At 38.5% G+C, this 24,240-nt stretch overlaps 1 protein-coding gene across 2 annotated transcripts in view; it reads left to right on the top strand.

Moving 5' to 3' along the window:
• The window catches only part of SMYD3 (SET and MYND domain containing 3), a 419,867-nt gene that overhangs the window by 368,518 nt on the left and 27,109 nt on the right, over positions 1 to 24,240 (top strand). For both annotated transcript variants that reach the window (XM_042796047.1, XM_032989436.2), the window contains exon 10: positions 144 to 318. In XM_042796047.1, the coding sequence (XP_042651981.1) occupies positions 144 to 318 (175 nt within the window). The remainder of the gene's footprint in view (positions 1 to 143; positions 319 to 24,240) is intronic.

The following is a 24,240-nucleotide window of genomic DNA, read 5'->3' as shown; positions in this document are numbered from 1 at the left end:
GTTTTCAAGAACTGAAGCAGAGTCTGGAATGATGGCAGCTTTTTTTATCTTAATGCCCTGTAGCTCTTATTTCTTGCTAACAACATTTAGAACTTGTATTTTTGTTTGAGTAAAGAAACTTCTTTAACTAAGGCTAATCCCAGAGTGGGAGCAGTTTCTGGCAAGATGCCAGAGTCTCTTGAGCAGCAATATGGGTCGTCTTCCAGACACAAATATCTATCAGCTGAAAATGCTTGACTCTGCCATGGATGCCTGTATTAACCTTGAATCCTGGGAAGAAGCTCTGTATTATGGCATCAGGACTCTGGGGCCATACAGGTACGAGTTGTAACTGGTTCAGCTGTTTCCAAAGGTGGGATGAGGAGGGGGCTGTCTCATTAAAAGCAAGGATTGTGTTTCATCTAGATGCTTCTTACTGTTTTTATTTCTTGCTGTGCATCTTGCTTTCCAAGTTAATGTATGTGGCAGAACTCCCATTCTGCTTGGATGTTCAGGCTGAGAGCAAATAAAATTATAACAAGGAACTATAATAATAACATTATTAGCTACTCACTGTTTCATGTGTTCAGATGCTACCCCATTCCTAATCAGAAGCTGACCTTCTGGGTCAGGCTCTATTGCTATGAGGGTATTTATGAGTGTTTTACGCTGAGGTAGGTCAGGCCTGAGGTACAGGTAGCTGGCTGAAATAATGTATATTCTCTGTATACTCTATATATAGGTATACAGAAAGAATACAAAAATTCTTGCAAAATGCAGTTTCAACTGGAAATTAAAAATCCTCTGGTCCTTGTTTTGGGAGGGGGCTGACGCACTTGCTGCTCTTCTCGCCTGGTCAGTACTTGTTCCTATGCTATGTGCTGGGAGAGTTTCTGAGTCTGATGGCCTTATATCAGTAAGGAAGGATGCTTTAGGAGTTCCTGCTTCACATGGTAGGTCTTGACATTGATTGGAGCCTGGAGCTGTAATGTGACTTTGGTCATCTAGTGAAGAAAGGGCAGGTGCTGTTTGCTTTGATCTGTGTTCTAAAAGTTCTAAGACTCAAATTTTTGGGGTTCTGGATATTTGTATTGTTTGTAACTAAATGGAAACCTGGGCTGAATGTCCAGATATAATGTCATTCATACATGAATGTTCATTCCTGGTAAGGTATTTCTTAGAGCATCAATTTCTTCTCTGTTGTTTCTCTACACCATGTGATGTTCCAGTACATAGTGTGATGTTGAAAAGTGTGAGAGGCATGCTAGTGCTGAACAGTATGTGCTGCTGTGAATATGAACATCTCAGATTTTACATGACTTCCCTAATCAAACCAGGATGCCATCATCAGTCAGCATTTTGCCTGAGGAAATTTCATCTGGCAGCCTGTTCTGAACAGAACTCTGGGCTTTATTGGAGAAACAACACAGCATTCCAGAGCTTTCGATATAAAGTAATTAGCAAGAAATATGCATAGGCTGGGGTACACCAGAGCTATAGAGAAGCTCAGTGTTCATAATGACTTCTTATAGAGGAGGGCATGAGTGCCTACAAATTCTCACATTTCGTCAGGGTGAAATTCACATCATGCGTGTCCCACTTAACCTTTCAAACAGGGCTTATGTAGTACTGCAGCTGTACATGCTTCCTGCCAGCCTTCTACCATGTGGCACGCTCCAGATGAACAGAATATTCTGCCTGTTTAAATGTTCCCCTATGAAATAATAAAAGAAAAACCCACCTCACTTGTTTTTTATTTTATACCTTGTTAACTCAGTTCTTCACAACTGAAAACTGAGGATTTTTCTAGAGACATTTCTGAGAGCAGATATTACAGTGATACCAAGCTCAATTTTATCAGATAATATTTTTTTCTCTGATTTGCTTACTTAGTGTACTATAGTTTTCAAGCTGTTTAATGCAGGAGTTTGGAGATGAAGGAAAGGGTTTGACTGTGCATTCAATTAGTATCTTTTAAGGAATGCTATTTACATGAGATATTTGACCCTTTTTGCGCTTTGAAGATCTTGTCCTTGTTCTCTCCTCATCCAAAAGCATTATTTAAGAGAGATTTTCAGTTGTTGTTTTTTCTTTATACCTTCAAGTCATCACTACAAGCTTTGACACACCTGAAACAAAATCCTCAGTTTCTCATTACAAGAAATTGTGTCCTAAGCAGCAGGAGAGCAAATCCTAGGAAGTCTTTTGGGATGCATTGAATTTCTCTTGTTGAATCAATCTACTGCTTGGTTGCTCCTGCAGTTCCATTATAGCTATCTATTTTCCTTTCCTCACCTCTTGAAAAAGTATTCATGCAGCTCTCCACAGGGTATCACCTGAGAATTTGAGCAGTCCATATAAGTAGGAAATCATTGTTACAACTTTAAAGGCTCTGGAGATTTGGTCAAAAACAATTCTAATTTCAGGTAATGTGTTTATTGTGCATTTTCCATTTCTTTAGCAGCAGGATTAATTTTCAGTGCTGTGTGACACATTGTATTATAATGTATGTTTTCATTATGATGGTTGCTGACTTTTTCAGAATCATCCACTTCATGTAACTGGTAGAGACAGATGGTTAAACTACCAAAAACTGATTTGTCATACTGAATACCAACCTCTGTGTTTGAGGTAATGACAATAACCTATGAGGAACATTGTTTAGGACCTCTCAAACATTTTTAGAACTTCCAAAAGAAGAAGAAAGATGGCGGCTGTCAAGCTGAAAAGCTGCGATCTCCTTTTGTGCTGAACCATAACTCTTCATTATTTGTTAAAACCTACAACATGTACTTTCACTGTATAGCCTAAGCCAAATGTATCTACACAGCTTTTCTATTAAGTGTCACAGTAATTGTCTGTCAAGAGCCTTAACAAAAGTTAAGACATTTGCCTAAGTGAAAGCTGCCCCACATCATAGTCAGCACTCAGCAGCTTGCAAAAATAAACTTCCTTTCAAAAATCCTCATGAGCCTTAACCACAGAATAAGAGAATATCAGCAAGAGGTGTTGCATGGGTTTGTCATGTCTCAGTTAACACATTCACACTCTGGGCTCACTGCTGTTTGTGAAGGATTGCATTCAGAGATACTGACTAAGACAGACTTCCCTTAGGTTACCTCTGAGAAAGAACCCCAGCATTTAGAGAAGGCACATATGTTCGGAGGATTGGGTTTGCATTTTTTTTCCCTTGTCTCAACTCTCTCTTACACTGCAGACAAAGAGTGGAAGTATGTGTCTGTTATAGAACTCTGCTAGATGTCCTCTGCTGTTGCGACAACAGTAATAGGACAAGTAGCTAAGTGACATCATGGGCCTACTGGATTTAGGAAGCAGAATGGACTGGGTAAAGCTGTTGCATCTCTCTGGGGCCCTGTGACATCAGGTCTGGTGAGATTCTGATACAGAGAGGACAACCATGTTCATCTGTTTCTGTTCTGCACTGCTCATAGTCTCCTGCTGAACTTAATGTACAAGTCCCACTGATTTCCAGATAGGCTGTTTTGATTAACGGTCCTTCATCACCAGTGCTGCAGCATTAGGAGTTACTGGAGGGCTCCAACATTAATGGGAGGAAATTCCTTCTTTTAATTCCGTACAGAAGTGTTGTGCAGATGTGCTGTTCTGTCTCTTCCCTTGGCAGCCTTGCACATCCTTCCCTCGCCATCCTCCCTCCACTGAATCAGCACCAATACAGGGCTTGTGCTGCTGTGGCTGTTCTGCTTCTGGAGCGGGAGGGAGCTGGAGAGGTACAAGCATCCCATATTTGTGTTAGACGTACACCATTTGTCTGCTCATCTCACTCCTTCTATTCCCTATCCCTTTCAGAGGTGTTTTGCAGTATCCCATTACTTCACCTTTCCTCAGTGACTGAGGTCTTTTAGGGAACGGAAAACAATCCAATTCAACACAACTTCAGGTTGTTTTGCAAAGGACTGGGTTTAAGAACAGTGGATGGGATGTGCTTCTTGAGTATTTTCTGAGAATATTGTTGAATTTTCATTGTGTGAACACAATGTCAGACAGGAATTTCTGATTTAGAATTCTAATTCAATAGTTACAATGGGCTGTAGTTTCTAAGTATATGAACTTCAATGAAGAGACAGATTAAAAATTGATGGTTGCTATAGTATCTTTTCCATGAGTCATCATCTTGTAAAAAAGCCAAAAATAGCTGTAGAACCTAGTATTCTTGGAAGAGACTCTGAACCTGTTTTCTCTTCTTCAAAAAGGCTCTCCAATAAAGAGTCTAATTTTATTTTGGTCTGATTTTCCCTGCTTTTCAAATGTCCTGCTCTTAGTGGTATGCTCTTTGTAATGTACATGATATATGCAATGACTGAAAATAAATTAAAATTTTTAATCTTTACCTATGATCAAATATAGATGGTTCTTTATTGAGTCCAGCAGACTCCTGAACACTGGCTAGTTCTGAGGCACCTGACTTGAATTTACACTTACCTTGAAAGTTAGAGTACTTAGAAAACTAAAAAAAAAAAAAAAAGTGAACTGCAGTGATAAATAGGACCACTGGGGGATGCTAGTGCTTAAGGGTTAAAGTCTGGATTCAGCGCCAATCGGCACCCTGGTTGTGGGAGGTCCCCTGGGGACTTCTGCTTGGCGGGCAGATTTCTGAACCTACAGATAGCAGTAATTCAGTGACCAAAGTTCAGTGTCTTAATCATAAAACATCAGCAGTAAACATAAATCTTACCTCTGGGATCACCTGAGAGGGAAACAAAAAGGTGAAGGTGGAGAAAGCAATTCAAAGAAAGAATGAAACAAACAGAAAGAATAAAATTTACCTTGCTTACTTTTCTGGGGTTTTAGAAAATGGCCATGGCATTTATCTCTAATGTTTAGAGCAAAATGTGTGGAAAGAAGAGAAAAAATATCTTGCCAAATAACTGTAAGAGATTAAAATAAATACAGTTTATGGGAAAATCTGAATAGCTGGGGTATCCTTTCATTCTGTTGTCTAAACAAAAAGGTGTGAATTAAGATTTAGGAATTGGGTTTTGGTCCATGAATGGTTCCACTGATCTGTCATCTAGACATGGTAAGATAGGAGTCCCCAGTAAACTTCAGAGCTTTGTGAACAGAAGAACAAGGTACATTTGTTAAAAGAATAGGTTGTTGTCTCTTCAAATGTGCAAGGCCTGGAGGCATCACAGCTCACTGGAACCTCAGGGAGCTGTTGCTATAAACCAAGTAAAGAGCACTTAGCAGCCTTGGTGCATCTTCAACGTGAGGAAGGAGAGTTTGGTAGCGACAAACTGCTAAAGCAGGTAGAAACAGTGGACAGCACCAAGATCACCTCTCCACTTTTGTCCCAGGTTACTGATAGCAGATCACTCTTCACTGCTTGTGTTTAGTGAGTTATATGAAATTAGCTGACACTATTAGCATAAATCAGTGGAGGCCAGACTATATTTACAAACCACCACAGTTCATGAAGCAGTTAGAAATCCTCATGAGGGACTATTGATGTTATATTTGTAGTCTAACAAAAACATTCTTCGCTTGAACATGTGTCTCCTAGTGTCAGACCTTCTCATGCACTGTATTCTGTATATTCTTGTGTTATACAGCTTTTCAAAAACTTAGAATATATATGAACATTTATATCATTTGTATGATGATTTACTGTGTTCCTACTTTAGCCCCACTTTATATCACATGTCCTTTATGTGAGATAACACAGGCCTCACAGTAAAATTTTTTGTTGCATATTTGTTATTTTAATCAGAAACTTGAAGATCGTTTGTGTTCTGGAGAAGTTTGGATATCTCTTGGGCAGATCTAAAAGGACAAAATTATGCATCACAAAACCATGAAAACTGTAAACTCTAGATTTTTTTTTTTTTTTTAATGGCCCTCTGGGTAGGAAAACCCAGTATAAATTGGAGAGTGTATTGTCTCTGATTAATTGTAGGTAATTCTTCCAAAAGACAGATAGATGTGTGTAGCAATATTTGGACAATTTCTGGCTTCAGTGTACCTATTTTATAAATAGAGAGCGTGCTTGTCCCTGGCCTGATATCTTTAGGAATCACTAAAGTACTTCAGCATCCCACTCCCATCTTCCTCTCCTCCCTACTTCTTCCTCTCCAGACCCATCCAATCCCAACAGCCCTTTCCGGAAAAGAAAAAGAAATGTTTTATGTCTGAAGTCTGGTGCCTAAGTTATCCATGTCCTGATCAATCCATTTCCCACATAGGAAATGGATTTTCTGTTTTGCTGCTTGCTTGCTATGTACGTCTGCATAGCACCAGTGCCTTCAATTCTTTGGTTATTTTCTAGTTGTTTTTTCTTGTATCTTCCCATTAAAACCACATGTTGTCCCCAAAAGTGATACTAAACTGTGTGATCCTCAATGACTTCTGTAAGCGTACACTCCTGGAAGTGCTCCACCATCTACCTTCCTTCATTTTCACATATTGTGCATATGGGTGAAATTTCTCACTACTCTCTGCAGTCATGCCAGCTGTTTTTCAGGCATCATTTTGATGTCTCTAGATTGTCCAATATACTCTATCACACATGGGTACTTGTTCAGCAACATCAGTGTTAATTTGCAGTACCTCCTTCAGTATATACCATATTTCTTAGGTAAGCTAAGACTTTCTTAAATAGCTTCATTGCTGCAAGGTTTTTCTAATAGTGTTCATCCAGTATCTCTATATTTGTATATTGGTGCTTACTAGCTTCAGTTTTAGCTTTCTAGTTTTAGTTTGTAGTTTCACCTTTCATTTATACCAAAAGCTATTTGAATCTGAATTTTACAGATAGTGATCTTCTAGTCACATTAGTAAACTAAATCACCAAGTTTTCCAGAGTTCCATTTTTCTCTGACACAAGTGTTGTTTTCTCCATCTCTCACACAGCATTTCCAAGGTGTTTTAAGACAATTCTTGAAAGAGGTGTGTTCTCTGTCAATGATAACTTCATCTGTAGAGATATTTTCTTTTTTGCATTGTAGGATCTCTTTCAGCTTAAGATTTTAGACCATTCAGGGCTTCAGGCTTTGTCTAGATAAGGGTTTCAGTCCTAGTCTACCTGCCTACCAGAACTGAAAGATTCTGTTTGTTGGGGTTTTTTGTTTTGTTTTGTTTTTTTCTACTGAAGCAGTAATAGCTGGTATCTTTGTCTTGTAATCAGGGGATGGTGGTTTTTTTGGTTTGTTTTTTTTTTTTTTTGTGTGTGTGTGTACATACAGACTTACAATTTACAAAGTAAAGACTTATGCACCCTTACCAGAGCTCTTTTCATTAGTCTGCTTGCTATTACATACCAATTAAAGGACACAGGTGAATAAAATGGAAGTGATTATTAAACGTACTAAACAAATACAAAGCTCTCATATACTAACCTACAAATGCATGGGTAGATATTACAAAGACCTGTGTGCTGTGAGAAAAATGCAGCATAGTTATTCAGTTGAAACAATTTTGAGAATGATTTTGGGGAATTCACAGTGTCTGTGTGAATTTTGGTAAGAAAGAAAAGGGGGAGTCAATGTCATACAGATTCTAAACAGAGGTTTGGTTAGAACCTGAGCTAAAATGGGGTTGGGAAGTGGTAAGAAGGGAACAATTAACGGTTAATAATAGATACATATGAAGCATATGTGGAGTTTTGGATTGCTTTGACATTGCTTTGAAAAAGCTATTTTAGAGGCAGAAATCATGGTGAAAAGGGAGACAAAGGGGAGGAGAATCATTGAAAAAAAGAAAGATAAACTTACAATACTATCTCTGGTAAAAGAGACAAAAAAAAACCAGAGAGGGCATGCAGAAAATAGCAGCAGAGAAGTTGTAAGGAACAATGCATCCTCTGGGGGGAGAATTAGGAAGAGTCTGATTTTAGCCAGAAAATATCTATTTCTTTGTTTGAATAAATTGTCAATTTGAGTTGAGGAGACAGAGTGGAGACTTGGCAGTACTTCTAAGGAGGAAATCAATTAAGAGTTCCTAGTGATGGAGATGTGAACAGTGGTAAAAAAAGGAAAAACGTGTTATTTAAGCAAGCAAATGGTCTAAGCAACCTTAGAGATAAAGGCTGAAAAAGAAAAAAAAGCAATGATTTTTTTCTACTGAAAAAGTGGAAGTTACCAAAAAGGAAAAACACAGTTTTGAGGGAGCGAAGAGAAAGGGAGCAGCAGATAAGGAGAGCAAAGAAAATGAAGAATGTAGAGTCTGTTTAAAGGGTGAATCAATGAGATTGGCCAGGGAGAGTGAGCTTTGAAGAGGCATGCAGAACCAGAAAATTGAAGGAAGTATTGTCAAACAATAACCGTACCAATGAATGACCAAATTCCTAGTGAGATTATCCATTAAGCAGGGAAACCAGAGCATGAAGGTCAGAAAGGTTGTGTCGCAAAATGGATGATGCTGAGTAAAGCTGAAATTTCCCAGACTGATGTAGACAAGAAAGGAAGAGATAAAGCTGAACATACATGTAAGAGGAAAAGGTAAATTACTGCAGTGAACATATCCTAGAGACCACACAGTTATTGGTGTGATGGTAGACTGCAAGCTCACCAGCTCTTGAATTTCCCAGTTATTGAGTAAAAGGGCTAAAATGTAATGGAAGATTTTACTAGGAATAGATTATTCAGATGTCCCTGAAAACCAGAAATATCCTTATTTTCAGGTCCGGTGTTAACTGAACTTGTGCATAATGCTACCTTGGTTAACAGGTTCATGCACACTCCTGACCACTGTATCAAATCTCTCAGAGTTGTATTTCTCTTGACCTGGCCAAGGTCTGTTAGTCAGTTCTCCTTAACCCCATAAAAAAAAGAAAAATCCAGTCCTTCTATACAGGGAACATTTTGAAGGTATCAGAACTAGTACTAAATTATCTAAGTCTGGTACAAGAAACAACACAGCCATGTTAAGATAGCATTCTGCCTCATACAATTGGCAATAGAATTGTGCCATAGGGGACTACTCAAGGAAATGCTGAGAATATGGGCTGCTACACAAACACTAGTTGCACTACCTCATAAATACAGCAGTTCCTGGCCTTCAGAAATTTAGTCAATGGCTAATCTTACTTCTCCATACAACATCTAAATGTTGGATTATGCATTTTAGAATGAAGGGGTTGACGGTGTGATGTGACCTTATGTTCACCTGCAAAACCCTTCTGCATGTATTCCCTTGGCTGCCACCAAAGGTGCTTCTTCCTTGCTTTCCACTCTGGTTTTCTACTAGAAAATCTATCTGCTTTAGGCCAGAACCCCAAACACTGTCTGCTGGTTTCTAACCCTGAGATGTCTGCCGAGACCCAGATAATCCAATTCCATGGTTGATCAGGTGATTCAGTGTTTCTCGGCTCCCACCCCCTTACCTCTCCTAGGTTCCCTTTTCCCCTGAGTACACTGGAACCTCTTTTCTCAGGTTCAGTTTGTAATTTCATTGTGGAGCCGCGGACAAACGACACGCCGAGATGGATTCAACGTGGAAGATAGAGCATCAATCTACGTGTGTGTTTATTGGTCGAGGGTACATATATTTATACAGACAATGATAATTATTATGCCTACTAGTCACTAGCTGATTGGCTTAAGCTCTAAAGGTCGTATTCGCATGGTCCACCTACTTGCAGTTAGCTTACAGCACAAGCTTCTCATAACACTAAGTTTCTCATGCTACTATTTCTAATTCCTCTTGACTTGTTTTCGATACACAACAGTACCATAACACAATATTTCTCAGACCACCGTTACCATAACACTGGGTTTCTCAGACCACTATTCCCAATTCCTCTCAACCTGTTTTCGACACACCACGGTACACAAGGCCAAAGCGTCCTTGACATTCCTCAGGTATCAGCAGCAGCGAGCAGCTGCAAGCAAACCCTAGTGAGGCCCAGCATCAGCAGCTAGAGCAGGCTCTGATCATACAATTGCTCGGTGGGCTCAGGACCCTTGTCTCTGAGCCATTCTCCAACATTTCATCATCAGGCAAGACAGAAGCCTGATTCACCTTTATTAATGTGTCTTCGAAGTGGAAAGTAAGGAGGAAGAAACAAAAAGCAAATGACTGTGGGTAGAGAGCTGAACAAAGACGGTAACTAATTACAAATGTTGGAAGGCTAACAAAGGACGGGCTATAGCACTGCTAAGGAAAAAGGCTCTGAGGAACAGAAAGTAGGCTGCCCAAAGGGCCATGAAAGTTGACAAAAGTGAGAGCAAGATAAATATATCAGAGAGAAAAATATCACCTTCAGAAAATAATACAAGTCTACTAATGAATAATAAAAAAGCATGCATTTTGCAAACAAAATAGTCACCTTGGAGGAAAACTGAGGAATGCAGTGCACACGTGACCAGTAAAGGGAGAGAGGGAAGAGTATTGGCAACCATAGAACAATTACAAGAGTCCCAGAAATACCAAAATTAGGGAGAAAAAGCCTTTCTTTTAACTTCTCTCATCATTACAGAAGATAAAAAAGAGAGAAGGCAAAGAAAGTGGATACTGCCACAGTTGCAAACACTTTCCTAAGAGGAAAATCAGCTTTCCCTAGCCATGCAGGGCGCTCTTGGAAGATATGCTTGATGGGCTGCCAGAAGTGAAGACAAAGTTCTGGAATCAAAGTGTGTTCATTACAGCCACATCATGAATACATTTCCATATTAATTCAGGTATGTTGAATAATGCACACCAAGGATTTAATGTACTTTTAAGGCTGGCCAGCATTTCAGAAGTCTTCTGAAAACTGGCAAAAGTGACAGCCAGCAAGTAGAAGCATCCTAAACCAAGTCTTTCTACTTGATTCATTGTTGATGAAATAGAAAAGAGAAAGAGAAAAGAAAATCTTTTCAAGCAGTTGTGTGGTTGGCAGAGTTTGAAAAATGGAATTAGATCCTACATTGCTACAAAACAAAAGGCTCAGTATATACAGTCATAAAAAGGAAAAACATTTAGGAGTTTAATTTTCTTGTCATAGGGGGAATTTGCAAGATTTATCACAGTATTTTGTGGAAAACTTTGCTTTAAACAGTGGTACAAAATACATGCTTTAAAAATGTTTATGTAAATGCAAGTGGAGACCTTGCTTGGGAAGAATGGGAAGTTGCTGCATGTTGTAGTCTTTGAGGTGTTCTGAAACACAGATCTTGTGTCCTATGAAACATAGAGTAACTTCTCAAAACTTACAAAAAATCACACAAAGTATCTTGTGACCAGGGGAATGTCCTACTACTCAGTTGCTTGCTCTCACGACAATAGCTAGAGATAAGTTATCTTAGTTATTTGTCTCAGTACTGCACCAGCGTAAGGCCCTTTATTTTTCAAGGGATTTCAAAATGTGTAACCAAGTTGGGTAATATTACCTCTACCAATTCAGCATCTCAGAATTTTGAGATGAAAAGCAGGTTTACATGCTTGCAGTAAGATAACATCCTAAAGGCATACTCGAGCTTTATCTGTTGCTACCCATCTGGATTCAGTTCATCTGTGTATTGTCTTGCTGGCATGTTTGCAGCGCAGGTGAGCTCTACCAATGCTGGATATTTACCAAGAGATGCTATCAAATTGTGTAAGGTTGCTTGTGCCAGGAGAGAGAAAAAAAGAGAGGGAAGGGGAAAAAAAGTATTTTTCATGTAACAGAGCAGCAACATTAAGCTGTGACACAAATGAAAGTGTACTGACTTGCACTAAAATTCTTAATTTCATTAAGTACTCCATGCTTCCAACCCACTGCCTTGCTCTGAGAGCAGTATTGTCCCAGGGAAGGAGTCCTGTCTTCTGATAGATTGAGGAGAACAAGAAAAGACAATGGTTATACACCTCTGATGTGTTAAAATTGCGTCCACTGATGAAAAACCGACTCCTGATATTTCAGTGGGACATGACTTTTCCCCTCCAGCTTGCAGTAGCGAGGACTGTCACTGTGCCTGGTCTTTGCAGTTGAAAAACACCAGGGATAGAACATTTACTGTGTCCAATGACACTCATAAATACCCACAGCAAATTGTACTCAGACCCTGCTAAGTTAAGCAAGGAAGAGTGACAACAAATTTGCTGATAAATGAAAAGGACACAGCTCCATAGGAATCAGTAGTGATTTGTGGATCCTGATTTTACTGAAGGTCTCAGCAACACACAGTTCAGTGGCAAAAGGCCTTCACTGTTGGTGATAATGGCGTGGTATATATAGCTGGGGGGTCAGTCTGCTTAGGGAGTCAAGCAGTAAGTTTTCTTCTATAAAATCTATTTCAAAGGTCGGAAGCAGACAAGTATTTATCAGATTAAATGTGGAAGAAAATTTACTTACAGTTTCTCCGATATTCACACTAAAATGCTATCCCTTCCTTTTTGTGCCCTATATTTAAACATAAGACAAGGTGAGGTTCTTGGCTGCCCTGAACTAATCAAACTTGTTTTACATCAGGTAAGGATGTAAAGGATTCTCCATGAATTTCTACCTTTCTCCCAGGCACAAATGCAGATATTCATGGTGTATATATTCCCATTTTGCATATACCAGTTTCTCTTGCTGCTGCTTCCTAGACAGGTAAATTCACAATTAACTGGATTGCTGATGTTTTTAGAAAGTTGGGTTGTATTTTACTGCAGTTTTGTTGCTATCTTTTTTTTTATATCTGCCTGGTTTTCCCTGTCTTTGCAGTCATTTTATCATGTTCTACTTGTAATGGCTTCAAGCAAACATATGCATGCTTGAGCCATGCACATTACGTTCTAATAAACAGCACAATCCTGCGGCCATTTCTGCACACTCCTCAGGTGGCTCATCTCTAGCCCCCAGGGCTACCCTTTGGCAAATTTCTTCTTGTTTTTTTTTCTTTAACTGAGGTTGGCAAAAGTGATTTGATTTCCAGGTCCTTTGACAGTGCTAGTGACAGCAGTGGCTTATATAGAGATACCTTAGCCTGTTCTTGAAACAAAGTTAGCGTGTTGTATTCAATGCAATAACACTACCCTGACTTGTGATTAAGTGCTTAGTGAGTTCCATTTCCTTATAAGAACATGTGTAAGAACCCAAGAATGTATGCCACAAGTGAACTGAGCATTAATCTGTCAGCAGCTTAAGTGTTTGGTATAGTCAAATGGAAATATGCAGTATAGTGACACAGTGTTTGTTCTCTGGGAAGCACTTAAGAGCAGATGGAACCTGTAAAACAGACTGTTTCATGAAAGAGTGTGCAGCTTCTATCAGGTTTGTTGGATGCTTCCCTGTTTAAACCTAAATAAACACAGGCCACATACACTTGAATTTTCAGTAAGGTGCCAGTAGCAAGAGGTGGGGAACCCAGTGTTAATAGGTGCACAGAAATTCATCAGGAAGGACTTAAAAGGCATGCTTCTCTTCTAAAATAATGAGATTGGTAAAAGTTACAGTATCATTGTGGATATATCCTAAGGAAGTGAAAAAAAAAAAATTAAGAATTCTATAAGAATATAAAGAATGAGATGTTGGAGTCTCATTACAATTCAGTGGAAAATTAAGTCCATAGCAGGCATGTCTTAAAATTCTAGTATAAATCAATAACATCTATAAAAATGAGGTAGCGTTATATGGAAATTACATACAAATTTGTAACATTAAATAGAAAAATGCTAAGCATCCTACAGATCTGTTGAAGAATATGAAGCATACTGTAGAACTCTGCAGACAACTATTATAGTTGCAAGTTGAGTTCCACTAGGGTATGTATGTAAGGGAAACATTACATTTGTATTCTTAATGATGATTTCCCGAGCTTCACTTCTTGCTAATCTGAAGTAATAATAAACCCCACATCAAGATCTGGAAAACCCATATATTTGTGCAAAGCTTCACCACAGTCACTACTTTACAGATTTTGAGTTGTGTGCGATTGTGGTGGTGACAATTTAGTTTTTGTGTTCCAAAATTTGTGCCAAGTTGAATCTTGGGATGGAGTTTGCAGACAGCCTACATTGACATTTATCCTATTGTTTTATACTCAATTAAATCAGCTTAATCAAATCAATGAATGAAAAGAAAGGCTAGATTTTCAGAAGTTTGGGGCTTTTCATTGTTTGAAAGCAATCAAATCAATGTGTCTCCCAAAATAAAAAATATGTGGATTTCTAACATCTTGCTTTCTGTGTAGTGCAGAATTTCTGTACCTGTAGCAGAGATCTTGTTTCAGCTGATTGTGAGAAACTTGCCTGGGGTGAGCAGAGTAAGAAATAATATTAAAAATGTGTCTCTGGAAATATAATTCTACTCTTGTGAATTATGTGTGCTGCAGTCTCCAGTTAACTTTAAAAAGACATTTTATATGTTCTTTAGGGTATAGTATATAATATTCTATTGAGCTAGTTTGCATGTGCTGTTGGTAGGAGGACACATCCTTAGCATGCTTTTGAAAGGCTCAATAAAAGTCATACCTCTTCAAACCTAAGTGAATCTTGCCTACGCAAAGTAAGGAAAAACCTGTTTAGCTGAAAAAAAAAAAAAAAAAAAAAAAAAAAAACAAACAGACCAAAACCCTCAATTTTTCCTAGCATTGGTGTATCATGCATATCCTTTCTGCCCAGAGCACAGGAGAGCAGGATGGCAAGGGTCAGGGACATGCTGAAAGAATGCCATACGTTGTCCCAGTAAGTGCTTGGGCTTGCAGCAACCGCTAAGAAATTAAAGACATTTTGGTGTCAGTGAGGCTTCTATGGTTGTGTTGTCTGTGCCTTTGCTTGTTAGTGCTACATAGCAACTTCCATAAAGACCGAGATGTCAAGCGTATGAATTTTCTACATGTTTGTAGAAAATAAGAGGCCACATATAGAGTGCCTATAAAGGGAGAAGTTTAAGCTAATGTTCATATGTATTAATAGACACCAAAATGTCCACATAGCAAAAAAGCAGTTTTTAATGTCCTGGTGGCAGGCGAAAAGCTTCACGCTTACCTTACTGCGGTAGTGTAAAACAACCACAAGCCACAAGGAGTTTAGTAAATTCTAGTGCTCCCACAGCTAGTTAAACTCTGTCATTTTGCTGCTCACCTCGGTAGCACAGCTATGGGCAAAAGCTAAGCCCTTTCTCACCCCAGTTGGAGAAAGGGAGAAGGTACAAAGGAGGTGAAAGGGAGCCATAAATAGCAGCCAATATATTTGTTTATTCTGAGGCCCATATTTTTTGTAGAAATGACATCATCCGAGCTCAATGTCTGCATTTTACAGGCATGATACTCTGTGATATTACATCTCAATGAATGCTTTAGATTAACAGAATTTGCACAGTATCAGTGGATCAGCTTTCTGCCTGCTTTTTGTGCTATCAGTAATCCTGTATCAGTTTCCTGACTCATTTTTATGCTACAGAATTGTTGATTTAGTTTGTTTTAATTATTTTGTTTTATTTTTAATGGATGGAGAAAAAAATTACCATGGTAAAATTGGGGATAAAATTTTAAAAACAAGGAAAATCTTGAATCCTATCTGCAACTTCAATTTTACTTGAAAATTATGTAGGAAAAAAAAAAAAAAGTCATTGCATACACAGCAGTACTTACTACACTGCCTGGACAAAGTTGAGAGGGTTTGTTAAGTCTGCATTCTTTTATATATCAGAGTAAACACCATCTTTTGTTAATGTGTTTGGAAAAAATTCAAAGCCATCAGGTGGAATACTTGGCACTGTTGTAGTAATTGGCAAAATTCTCTTGGCTTCATTAGGGCTAGAGTTTCATCTGTTGTGCTGGTTGTAGATCAGTCAGCTGTAGATGGCTTGTGGATGAGTCATATGGAGGTGCCTCCACTATCTTCAGAGCTGTCAAGTCTTACATGCTGGGTAGGAAATTTGTTCTTTTGACCTCTCCCTTGTACTCCCCACCCCTGGTGTGGTGGCTGTTGCTTGTCTCCATCTCTGTGTCTGTCACATCTGACAAGGAGGGACCCTGGGAAAAGTCAACTGGAATAATTTATTGCTAGATGATTCATTATCCAGGAGCAATGCAGTCACAGATCCTCCTCTCTCATGTGCCTGGAAGTGCAGATAGTCACACACTCATACACTCATCGTCCAATGCGTGAATCCTGTGTGTGGGTATCCTGTAGTGTGTTTCTCTTCCTCAGTTCTTTATGGGCAAGGACACTTTCATAAATTCAAGACTGGATTCTCTTTCATGTACATGATTTTTAAATTAACAAACTTCTCTGGAAGTAAGAGAGCTGCTCTTACGACTTTTGTTCACTGTAGGAGTTTTTGTTACGATATGTTGACAGATGTTTCTAATTCCCAAGTTCAATGAAGCATCGTCTGCTCTTTAATTTTAGTGTAGCCACGTTTTGCAATTTTACTTTATTCTCAATAGTTGAAGATACCTGCTTTTCACAGTCGGATGGAGATTACAAATTATTTTATCATGTAACCCAGACAAAGCAGTAATTTAGAAAGCAAAGATTTTGTGAGACATCAATAGAATGCTCTTCACTGTATAACACACCCTCTTCTGCTAAGCAAAAGTGTTTTGGATAATGCAAAGAAAAAACATTATCAATACTTTTTTTTTTTTTTTTAATTATCACTCTATAACTTAACATCAGTGAAGAAAACTACTCAGTGAAAGTTCAGGGAAATGAGAAGGGAACTTATCATTAATAATTTTGAAACTCTCTGACTATGTTACTTCCCTCTTCTTGAAGAGTACAACTGTGCAGTGTAAGAGTTTGTCATAAATTCTGATTTTTTTTTTTTTGAATTACAGTCTTTAATAAGCTGATATTTATCTACTTAACATTTCTCAGAAGCTTTTTTTACATGGAGATTATGTGGGCCCAAAAACATCATAAGATTGTGTATGAAATTTTGTAAAGATTGATACTTGCATGACTGTTGCCCTCCTCTTTACTCTTTCACAGCTTTGGGGTTTTAGTGATTTCAGTAGAGTGACTTTTGATTGAAAATATTTTTAAATAGAAGACAAAGAGAAGTTAGTGGATCAGAGGGACCAGAGGTAATGATACTATCTAACTTGAAGTGATGGAAAATGAAGTCAGTGGGTAATGTAAATGTAAGTCTAAATATTAGTGAGAATAAATCCAGCCTCTAACTGACACTGGCAATATATTTGGTAGTGGAAGTGTTGGGGATGGCTCATCACAGTCTGAAGGAACAAGCCCTGATTTATGAACTGCATTGTTTTTAATAGCTGCCACCATTGTTCCTTCTCTAGTGTGAAAATATCTCCAATTTTGTACATGATCTGCCTTCTGTGTCACTGCATGTTGCCCTGTTTCATCCCTGACACCAACCTATGTATGTCCTTTAACCAAGCTATCACTGACCTTTAACTTTCTGATGATAGAAATCATACCAGTAACCAGAGTCAAGTGATATTTATGTAAAATATATCCAGTCCTCTATGTCTAATAAGACTATAGTATTTTTTTTTTTAATATTATTAAATAGACATACTTTATAGAATGTGGTCTGGTTTATTCTCTTCCTGAAGACAGCTTGCTAACAAGTCACTCAGGAGATCTGTTTTTCTTCTTTACATTTAAATGTTTGCCTTTTGTAAGCCACAGATTTCCCTGAAGTGCTATCCATAAATGTACAAGCATACGGAATAGTTGGCTGCAAACATGTGCAATGAGCATATTGGAAACTTGCAGTCTGTGGACTCCTCAAATCACAGGGTTTCAGAGCCTAGCTCAGTATGTTTCTTGTAGCCTTTCACTGCTTGTTAACGCACAAGTCCTTCATGATGGCTGTGAGCAACACCAGGATGACTTCTGGCTGTATGAAGCACCAGTCAGTGGCATGTCAGCTCTAAAGGAAAAAGACCACCATGCCAATGCTCAGCAAGAGAGTTGCCCACTGGTCTCTAGAGCTAAGGAAGCTATTTTTCCATTAGATTTTTGTCTCTGACTGACTTTTTATGCTGATTGACTGAATGATAGCTATACTGCAGTGATCATACACATCAGAGAATTCAGCAGAGACAGCATAATGGGTTTTATGGTGCACAAACCAGATTTTCCTATAAGTGGAGAATTTATAACATTTTTCCTGCATGCATTCCATCGTATCTATCTCAAGGCAAGTTCACAACTGTGTTCTTTACCTTGGGGAACATAGTACTGCTGTCTTTATCTTCTGTTATCTTGGTTTTTTAGACTACTAAACAGTCTTTGAGATTTCTACTTCACTGCCAAATTTAGCTAAAATTGGCCAATGGATTCAGAAGTTACTAGAGAAGAGCTGGCAGACAGATGATGACTCCATAAATCTTGTTATCAGGCTATGGAAGAATTATTTTCCTGAGCTGTCACAGAAGAAGATAAAGCCAGCAGGTCAGGGAAGGACAGGCTAACAATAAGATAGAGTATGACCAGGACATCAGTCCTTTCCAGCCTTAGACGGTCTGACTACTGGTGGGCATGAGTGTCATGTTACCAGTTCCCACACAATCTAGACATTATCTGGGAACTGTGACAAGGAGAAGTTTTAATGAGGGATTTACTGAAAGCTAATGAAGTAGCTTTATGGATGCTTATAGGAAGCTGCTTCCAGATGTGAAGGGCACCATGAGAGAAAGGATAGCAGGATAAAATGGAAAGTTTAAACTTTGGCAGGGAATGTTTCTGCTATTAGTGTAACTAAGCAATGACAATTTAACATCTCAGTTTGTTAGGTACCCTAGCACTGATTAGATAGCTTTAGCTAATCAGTTTAGTGATTGCAATGGAGCATCAACTCCTTTTTGCAAAGTCAGTTTTGGCAGCTGCCAAATCTCCAGGAGTTACTCTCTTTCTCACCTGGCATGGGATTTTCATTTCCCTATCTCACATAACATCAAACACTATCTTCCTATTTCCCCACATTCCTTACCCATCTGAAGACACCTTCCCACCCCTGCCCACTCAGCTACAGGCATGTATTTTCTTTTCCAAATGCCAACTTTTTCTGTTGGAAGACAAGCTATAAATGACAAGCAGCAGCACAAGATTTTCCTTCCTGCCTCTGTATTTACACACAAATACTATCTCCACTTCCACTGCCCAGATGGTGCTTCTGCTGCAGACAATATTCACCTTTGGATGCTTTTCCAACATTTAAAATTGAGATATTTGGTTCAAGGGGAGATCCTTGCATAACCCAAAGCAATCCTCAAGGGTCCGCATCCTGGAAATTGCTACATTAGGATACATTACCATCTTGCATTTTGTAGTTCCCAGTAATGATTTTTCAGTGGTTGAACATGTGCCAATCCCACACAATATGACTCAGCTCAGCCAGAGCTTCTGGGTCTCCATCACTGATACTAGAATTTGGCCTGAATAGAACAAATTATGACAAGAGCTGAGAAAGCAATGAATAACAACTAATTTGTTTCCCAAAATTCATTTCTCCTTTGCCTTCAGAACAGCCATAAGCATATAAGCAGTTTTCCCAGATTTGTTTTTTGTGTTCTTTAAATGAATGTATTTTAGAATATTTTAGAATATTTTACTTTGTGACTGTATTGTGAACATTTAAAACCCAAAGCTCAGTTTTTATCCCTCAGGTAAAAATGTTTGATTCCGTACTAGCTGAGCATTAAGGCACTTACATCCAAGAGCCAGTATTAAAAGCTTGAGATAATTCTTCAACAAGTTTTTGCACAAGCACAAAGCCATCTTGGAATCCTTACTAATGGTTTTAATTATGGGAACCAAGCTTTAACTTTACAGATTCACACATATGACTGGAATACGCATGCTATGAATATTTATTTCAGTAGAACTCAAGTTGTTATTGACTGTGTGTCCTGGGGCAAAATCAGGGACATCATACATTCAGTTAAAATGCAGGCAAGTATATTCCACTTCCTAGCAAAGAACGGAATAATTTGTGCTTCTTCTAGCACACTGAAATTAAGAGCAAAAAGAAGCAATGTATATGTTAACAGATGCTGATTAGATGGTCAAATACTTTAAATGTTTGCAAATTTTTTTTTTTTTTTTTTGCATCAACAAATGAATGCTATCTGTAGAAGTTTGGTGGTTTTTTTACCCATATGGTCTAGCTTACTGTATGGTCTAGTTTACAGATCTAGTTTAACTCTCTTTTGTGTTCCCAGCCCTAGTACTTCACACTTTCTGAGTGCTTCCTAACTTCCCTGCGCTACCTAAAATACTCCATCTGAGCAATTAATTCTGAAACAAAGACAAGATGATAGTAATGTGTTTGTGCTGGATCCAGCAGTACCACTAGCAACAGTGATGAAAGTTAAAATCCAGATGTTCAAAATTTCCTAGTTAACTTGTGGGTGAGGTCGGGGCAGTAAATGAGCCTCCTCTAGCAGCTGCAAAACCTGATATTAGACCTGAGAGAGTTGTGTGGATTCACTGGTTGCATCCATTACCATGCAAGATTGCTTGGTAGATGTGGGTATATTTTGTTAGCCAATCTGCCTAAGAAGAGGGAACTGGCAACATGCAAGGGTATTCATGACCCTGTGGAGGAGAGTTGATGATGGCCGCTGTCTGCTCAGCAAAGACAGCTGGGGGATGTAGAAAATGTTCCAGGAGGGAGCGTGATGCATTTTCATTCTGGGGTTTAAAGGTGTGTGAACATTTGGCGTTAGAACCAGTATGGACCTTCTAGGATCCCTCAGTTCAGGTTCTTCTTTTTCTCTTTGTTTCAGTAGCAAACCTCAGGAGGTGTTTTGGATCAAGTTCCTTCCTCACCCAAATTCTTCTTACACTTCTTACTGCGTCTTTGCCTCCAACCTGTTTATCATAATTTCTTTTACTCCACTCTCTGTTCCTTGGTGAAGAATGAGTTGTATGTGTGTGTGTATATTTCTGTAATTTCTTCTCCTTTATCCCCCATTACTTCAGCAACTTGAGAGTACAAATGGGTACCATCACTGGTGGCCTCTCCTTTTACTACAGGAGACAGTAAACCATTCCTCCTTCCAGTAGCTCCTGTGGAAAAAGGATGAAGACCCTGTAACTTGACTTCTCTTTTCTCCAAGGAAGAGGTTCCTGTCGCACACAGTCCTTCTTTCATAAACTGTAATTTCTCCAACCAAGGTAGCAGAGGATCTTTTCCATCTTCCTAGAAGAGTGAGGGGAGCCACCTCGCCTGCTCAGGCAGTACAGGAAGGAGGAAAATAATCAGCTCACTAGAGCTTGGCAGCTCCATTCCATATGGACAGATGAGCACCTTGGGACCTGGTTAGAGGGAAGTGAAACTGTGAGGACATTGTCCAAACCTCAATAATTTCTGTGGGCTTTGGATCTGGTTGACAGAAAATAGACTTTCACTATGGCCCAAGCATTCCCCACCCAAAGCATCTGCAGACTATCATAAGTTAGAAGAAGAATTTCAAGAAAGACTTTTTTTTAGGAGAGCAGCTTTACCTTTTTTACTCTTCTCTGGCACTGCCTTCCCCAAGTTCATCTGCTGTCTTGACAAAGAGAGAATAAAAAAGAAATTAAAAAGAAAAGCTGAGTGTAGAAAGGGATTCCATGTTCTATAGCTGCTTAGTCTGTTAAATCAAATTTTAACCTATACAGAGATTCCTGTAGATTATATATAGTATTTCCCTTTACTTATATTTAAATGGACCATCAGCTTTCATGGAACTACACTCCTTGGTTACTGTTTACATTACTGTCCAAACTTAGCATGTGGATGATGCCAAAAAAGCTTCCAGAAAGTTGCTGTTGGGTTGCAGCAATTGTGTGTGTGTGTATGTGCTTCAGTGAGCAATGGAGGGTTAAATGCGTTGCCTTGCAGTACGTGCTTTCCTATGAGTTTTCAGAGCTTTTTATAAAGCTATTTTCTTTTCACCCCTTTCATCTATTTGTTGTGTATGCCCACATGGCCTCCTGAAAATACAAACACACTCTCTTATTTGCAGAGCCCATTATCAGCCTTGTCTTGAGCCTCATGATAAAAGGTCAAGTAGATTAGTTAGGGAGGCTCTTGCCTTTCTAAATCCACGTTGGTTATCTCCTTTTAGATAATTACTATCCATGTACTTCTCTAATGTGCCCCGGGTTATAGTTTCCATTCCTTGAATACTGCAAGGTTAAATTCATCTACTTTTGACACGTTTTGCTGGGTTTCAGCTCTGCTAACTGATTTAGTACCAGTGCTTTTGTGATTAGTCATCCTGGACAGGGGAAATAGAGCAAGCGCTCAGGAAGAATATTATTCTCCAATGCAAATCCTCTAAGAAACACTTGTGCTACACCATCTAATGTTTCTGACTTTTCACATAACAGTTCTTCAGCTATCCATGCTCTGATCTCTTCTTTCAATGCTGTATTACCTATGCAAATTCATGCTGTTTATGGAAAACCTGTGGGAAGAAAGGAGTACAACACTAAGAAAGTGATGACTAATATTAACCTCCTTGCAACCTCTAGTCAGACTCTAAATGCCAGGGAAACATCAAGGCTTTCCAGCTTCTTATTTTTAAAAATATTCTGATATTAAGAAGCCCACGTTTCACACCTGTCAGAAAAAAAAAAAATATATATATATCATAGCAGATTTCTTTTATTTTGTACTCTGTCTCCATGATAATAATTGCAGGAGAAACCTGAGGACATTAAGCATACATAAATATGCAAGATGCAGCTCAAAATTACTTGCTTCCAGTGAATGTTCCTTATCTACTGAATTGTCAAGTTAGATAACTTTAATAGGTGCTTTATACATAGCTGAGCATATGCTTTTTTCCTGGTTTTCATTATTACTCTTTACTGCAACAGCGCATTAAAAATGCTACATTAGGATAATAAGGCGTAAGGAATATGGAGAAAATATGGTGTTCTTTCCAGGATCTTTACTCTCCTCTGTAATTTGCTAATGAAAATACCTGGTTCTGCCTCATTTACACTTTCAGTGTAATATTGATTCCTGGTGTGATAACAAAGTGGAAGCATTTGGATATTTTGTTTTTGACAGTACTGTGTCTTGAGAGGCCAAATATTTTCTTGTGCGATGTATATTTTCAGTAACACAACAGTGAGGATTTATCACAGTGAGCAGCACTCATTCTCCAAATAGTTCGTATCACTATTTAACTTCTCCCTTAAAAAACAGAAAACTTAATAATAATAGTTGTAGTAGTACTAGTAATAATATTAATAAAATGGTCCATGTTCCTGTGCCTGATACAAATTTACCAAGGGTAAAATTTCCTCATCCCCAGAGGGGATTTCTAGCTCATGTTTGTTTGTAGCTAATGCACATGTCCTGTGGTCAAACAAATCTATTATGGTAAGGAGCACAGAGCTTCACACATACTTTTTCCTTCCATCCTCTTTCTATGAGCATGGATAGACAAGTAATTTCTCCCTATTACATGCTTCTCGTTCTTGCTAATTCCCCATTGGTATGTATTGAATACAATAGTATATATTGAATTACATAATTCAGCCATACTTTTATACTTAGGAAGCTCTCCTGTGCTTGAGGTCAGCATGAACAAAAGACATTGAGGCCAAAATGAAGTCATACTGGTTTGCCTGTTTCCCTGTAACTCTAAGCAGAAACCCTTTTTTAATGTAAGTTTGGTTTCAGTTATGAGAAGATTTAAGCACTGCAGAGGCTTGTCAACATAGTGTCATTTTGTATGCTGTTCAGATGCCACTGTATGTGGTGTGGTATAAAACCCAGGCTAGACTGCACTGTATCCAGCCTAACATTTTTCCTTGGCTATACACCTGTTTAATAAAATCCTTCAAAATGCTGGTATGTTTTTATTCATAAGTGTTTCTCTATATATGCAATATTCTGTGCTATTCCTGACTGATTACAACATCTCGGTAGAAGGAAATGGGGTAAATATTACAATATACAAAATATTTTTCAAATGCTAAAGCTCTGACCTTATAAAACAAAGAAGCAACCTTGAGTCAGCCAGCCAAGCGCTTTTTATCAGTTTAATGTAGCATAACTCGACCAAAGAGGCAAATTTTTGCATTACCTTGCCACCAACGTAAACGCTGCAGCTGCATTTGTGTATCCATATTCATTATTGCTAGTGTTCCTCCTGGATTATGACTGATCCAGAAGAATTTGAATCTTCATTTTTAATTTTTTTTTTTTTTTTTTTTTTTTTTTAAATTTTGGTAGAAGCAGACAGAAAGAATACTCAAGGTATCCATTATTTCTTTCCACAATTTGCTGGAAGTGGCAGAAGCTATTAAAAAATGAAGGCATACATATCTCATGCTATTCAGCTGACTAGTAATTAAGGTGCAATTAAATTTTTCATGGTGTAGACTGTGTCTGTTTTCCAAAGAAATTAG

The sequence above is a fragment of the Tyto alba genome, unplaced genomic scaffold, assembly GCF_018691265.1.
Source record: "Tyto alba isolate M040663 unplaced genomic scaffold, T.alba_DEE_v4.0 Super-Scaffold_22, whole genome shotgun sequence".
Classification (NCBI taxonomy): Eukaryota; Metazoa; Chordata; class Aves; order Strigiformes; family Tytonidae; genus Tyto; species Tyto alba.
The sequence above is the reverse complement of the archived record's forward strand: the minus strand, read 5'-3'. Positions and strand labels throughout refer to the sequence as shown.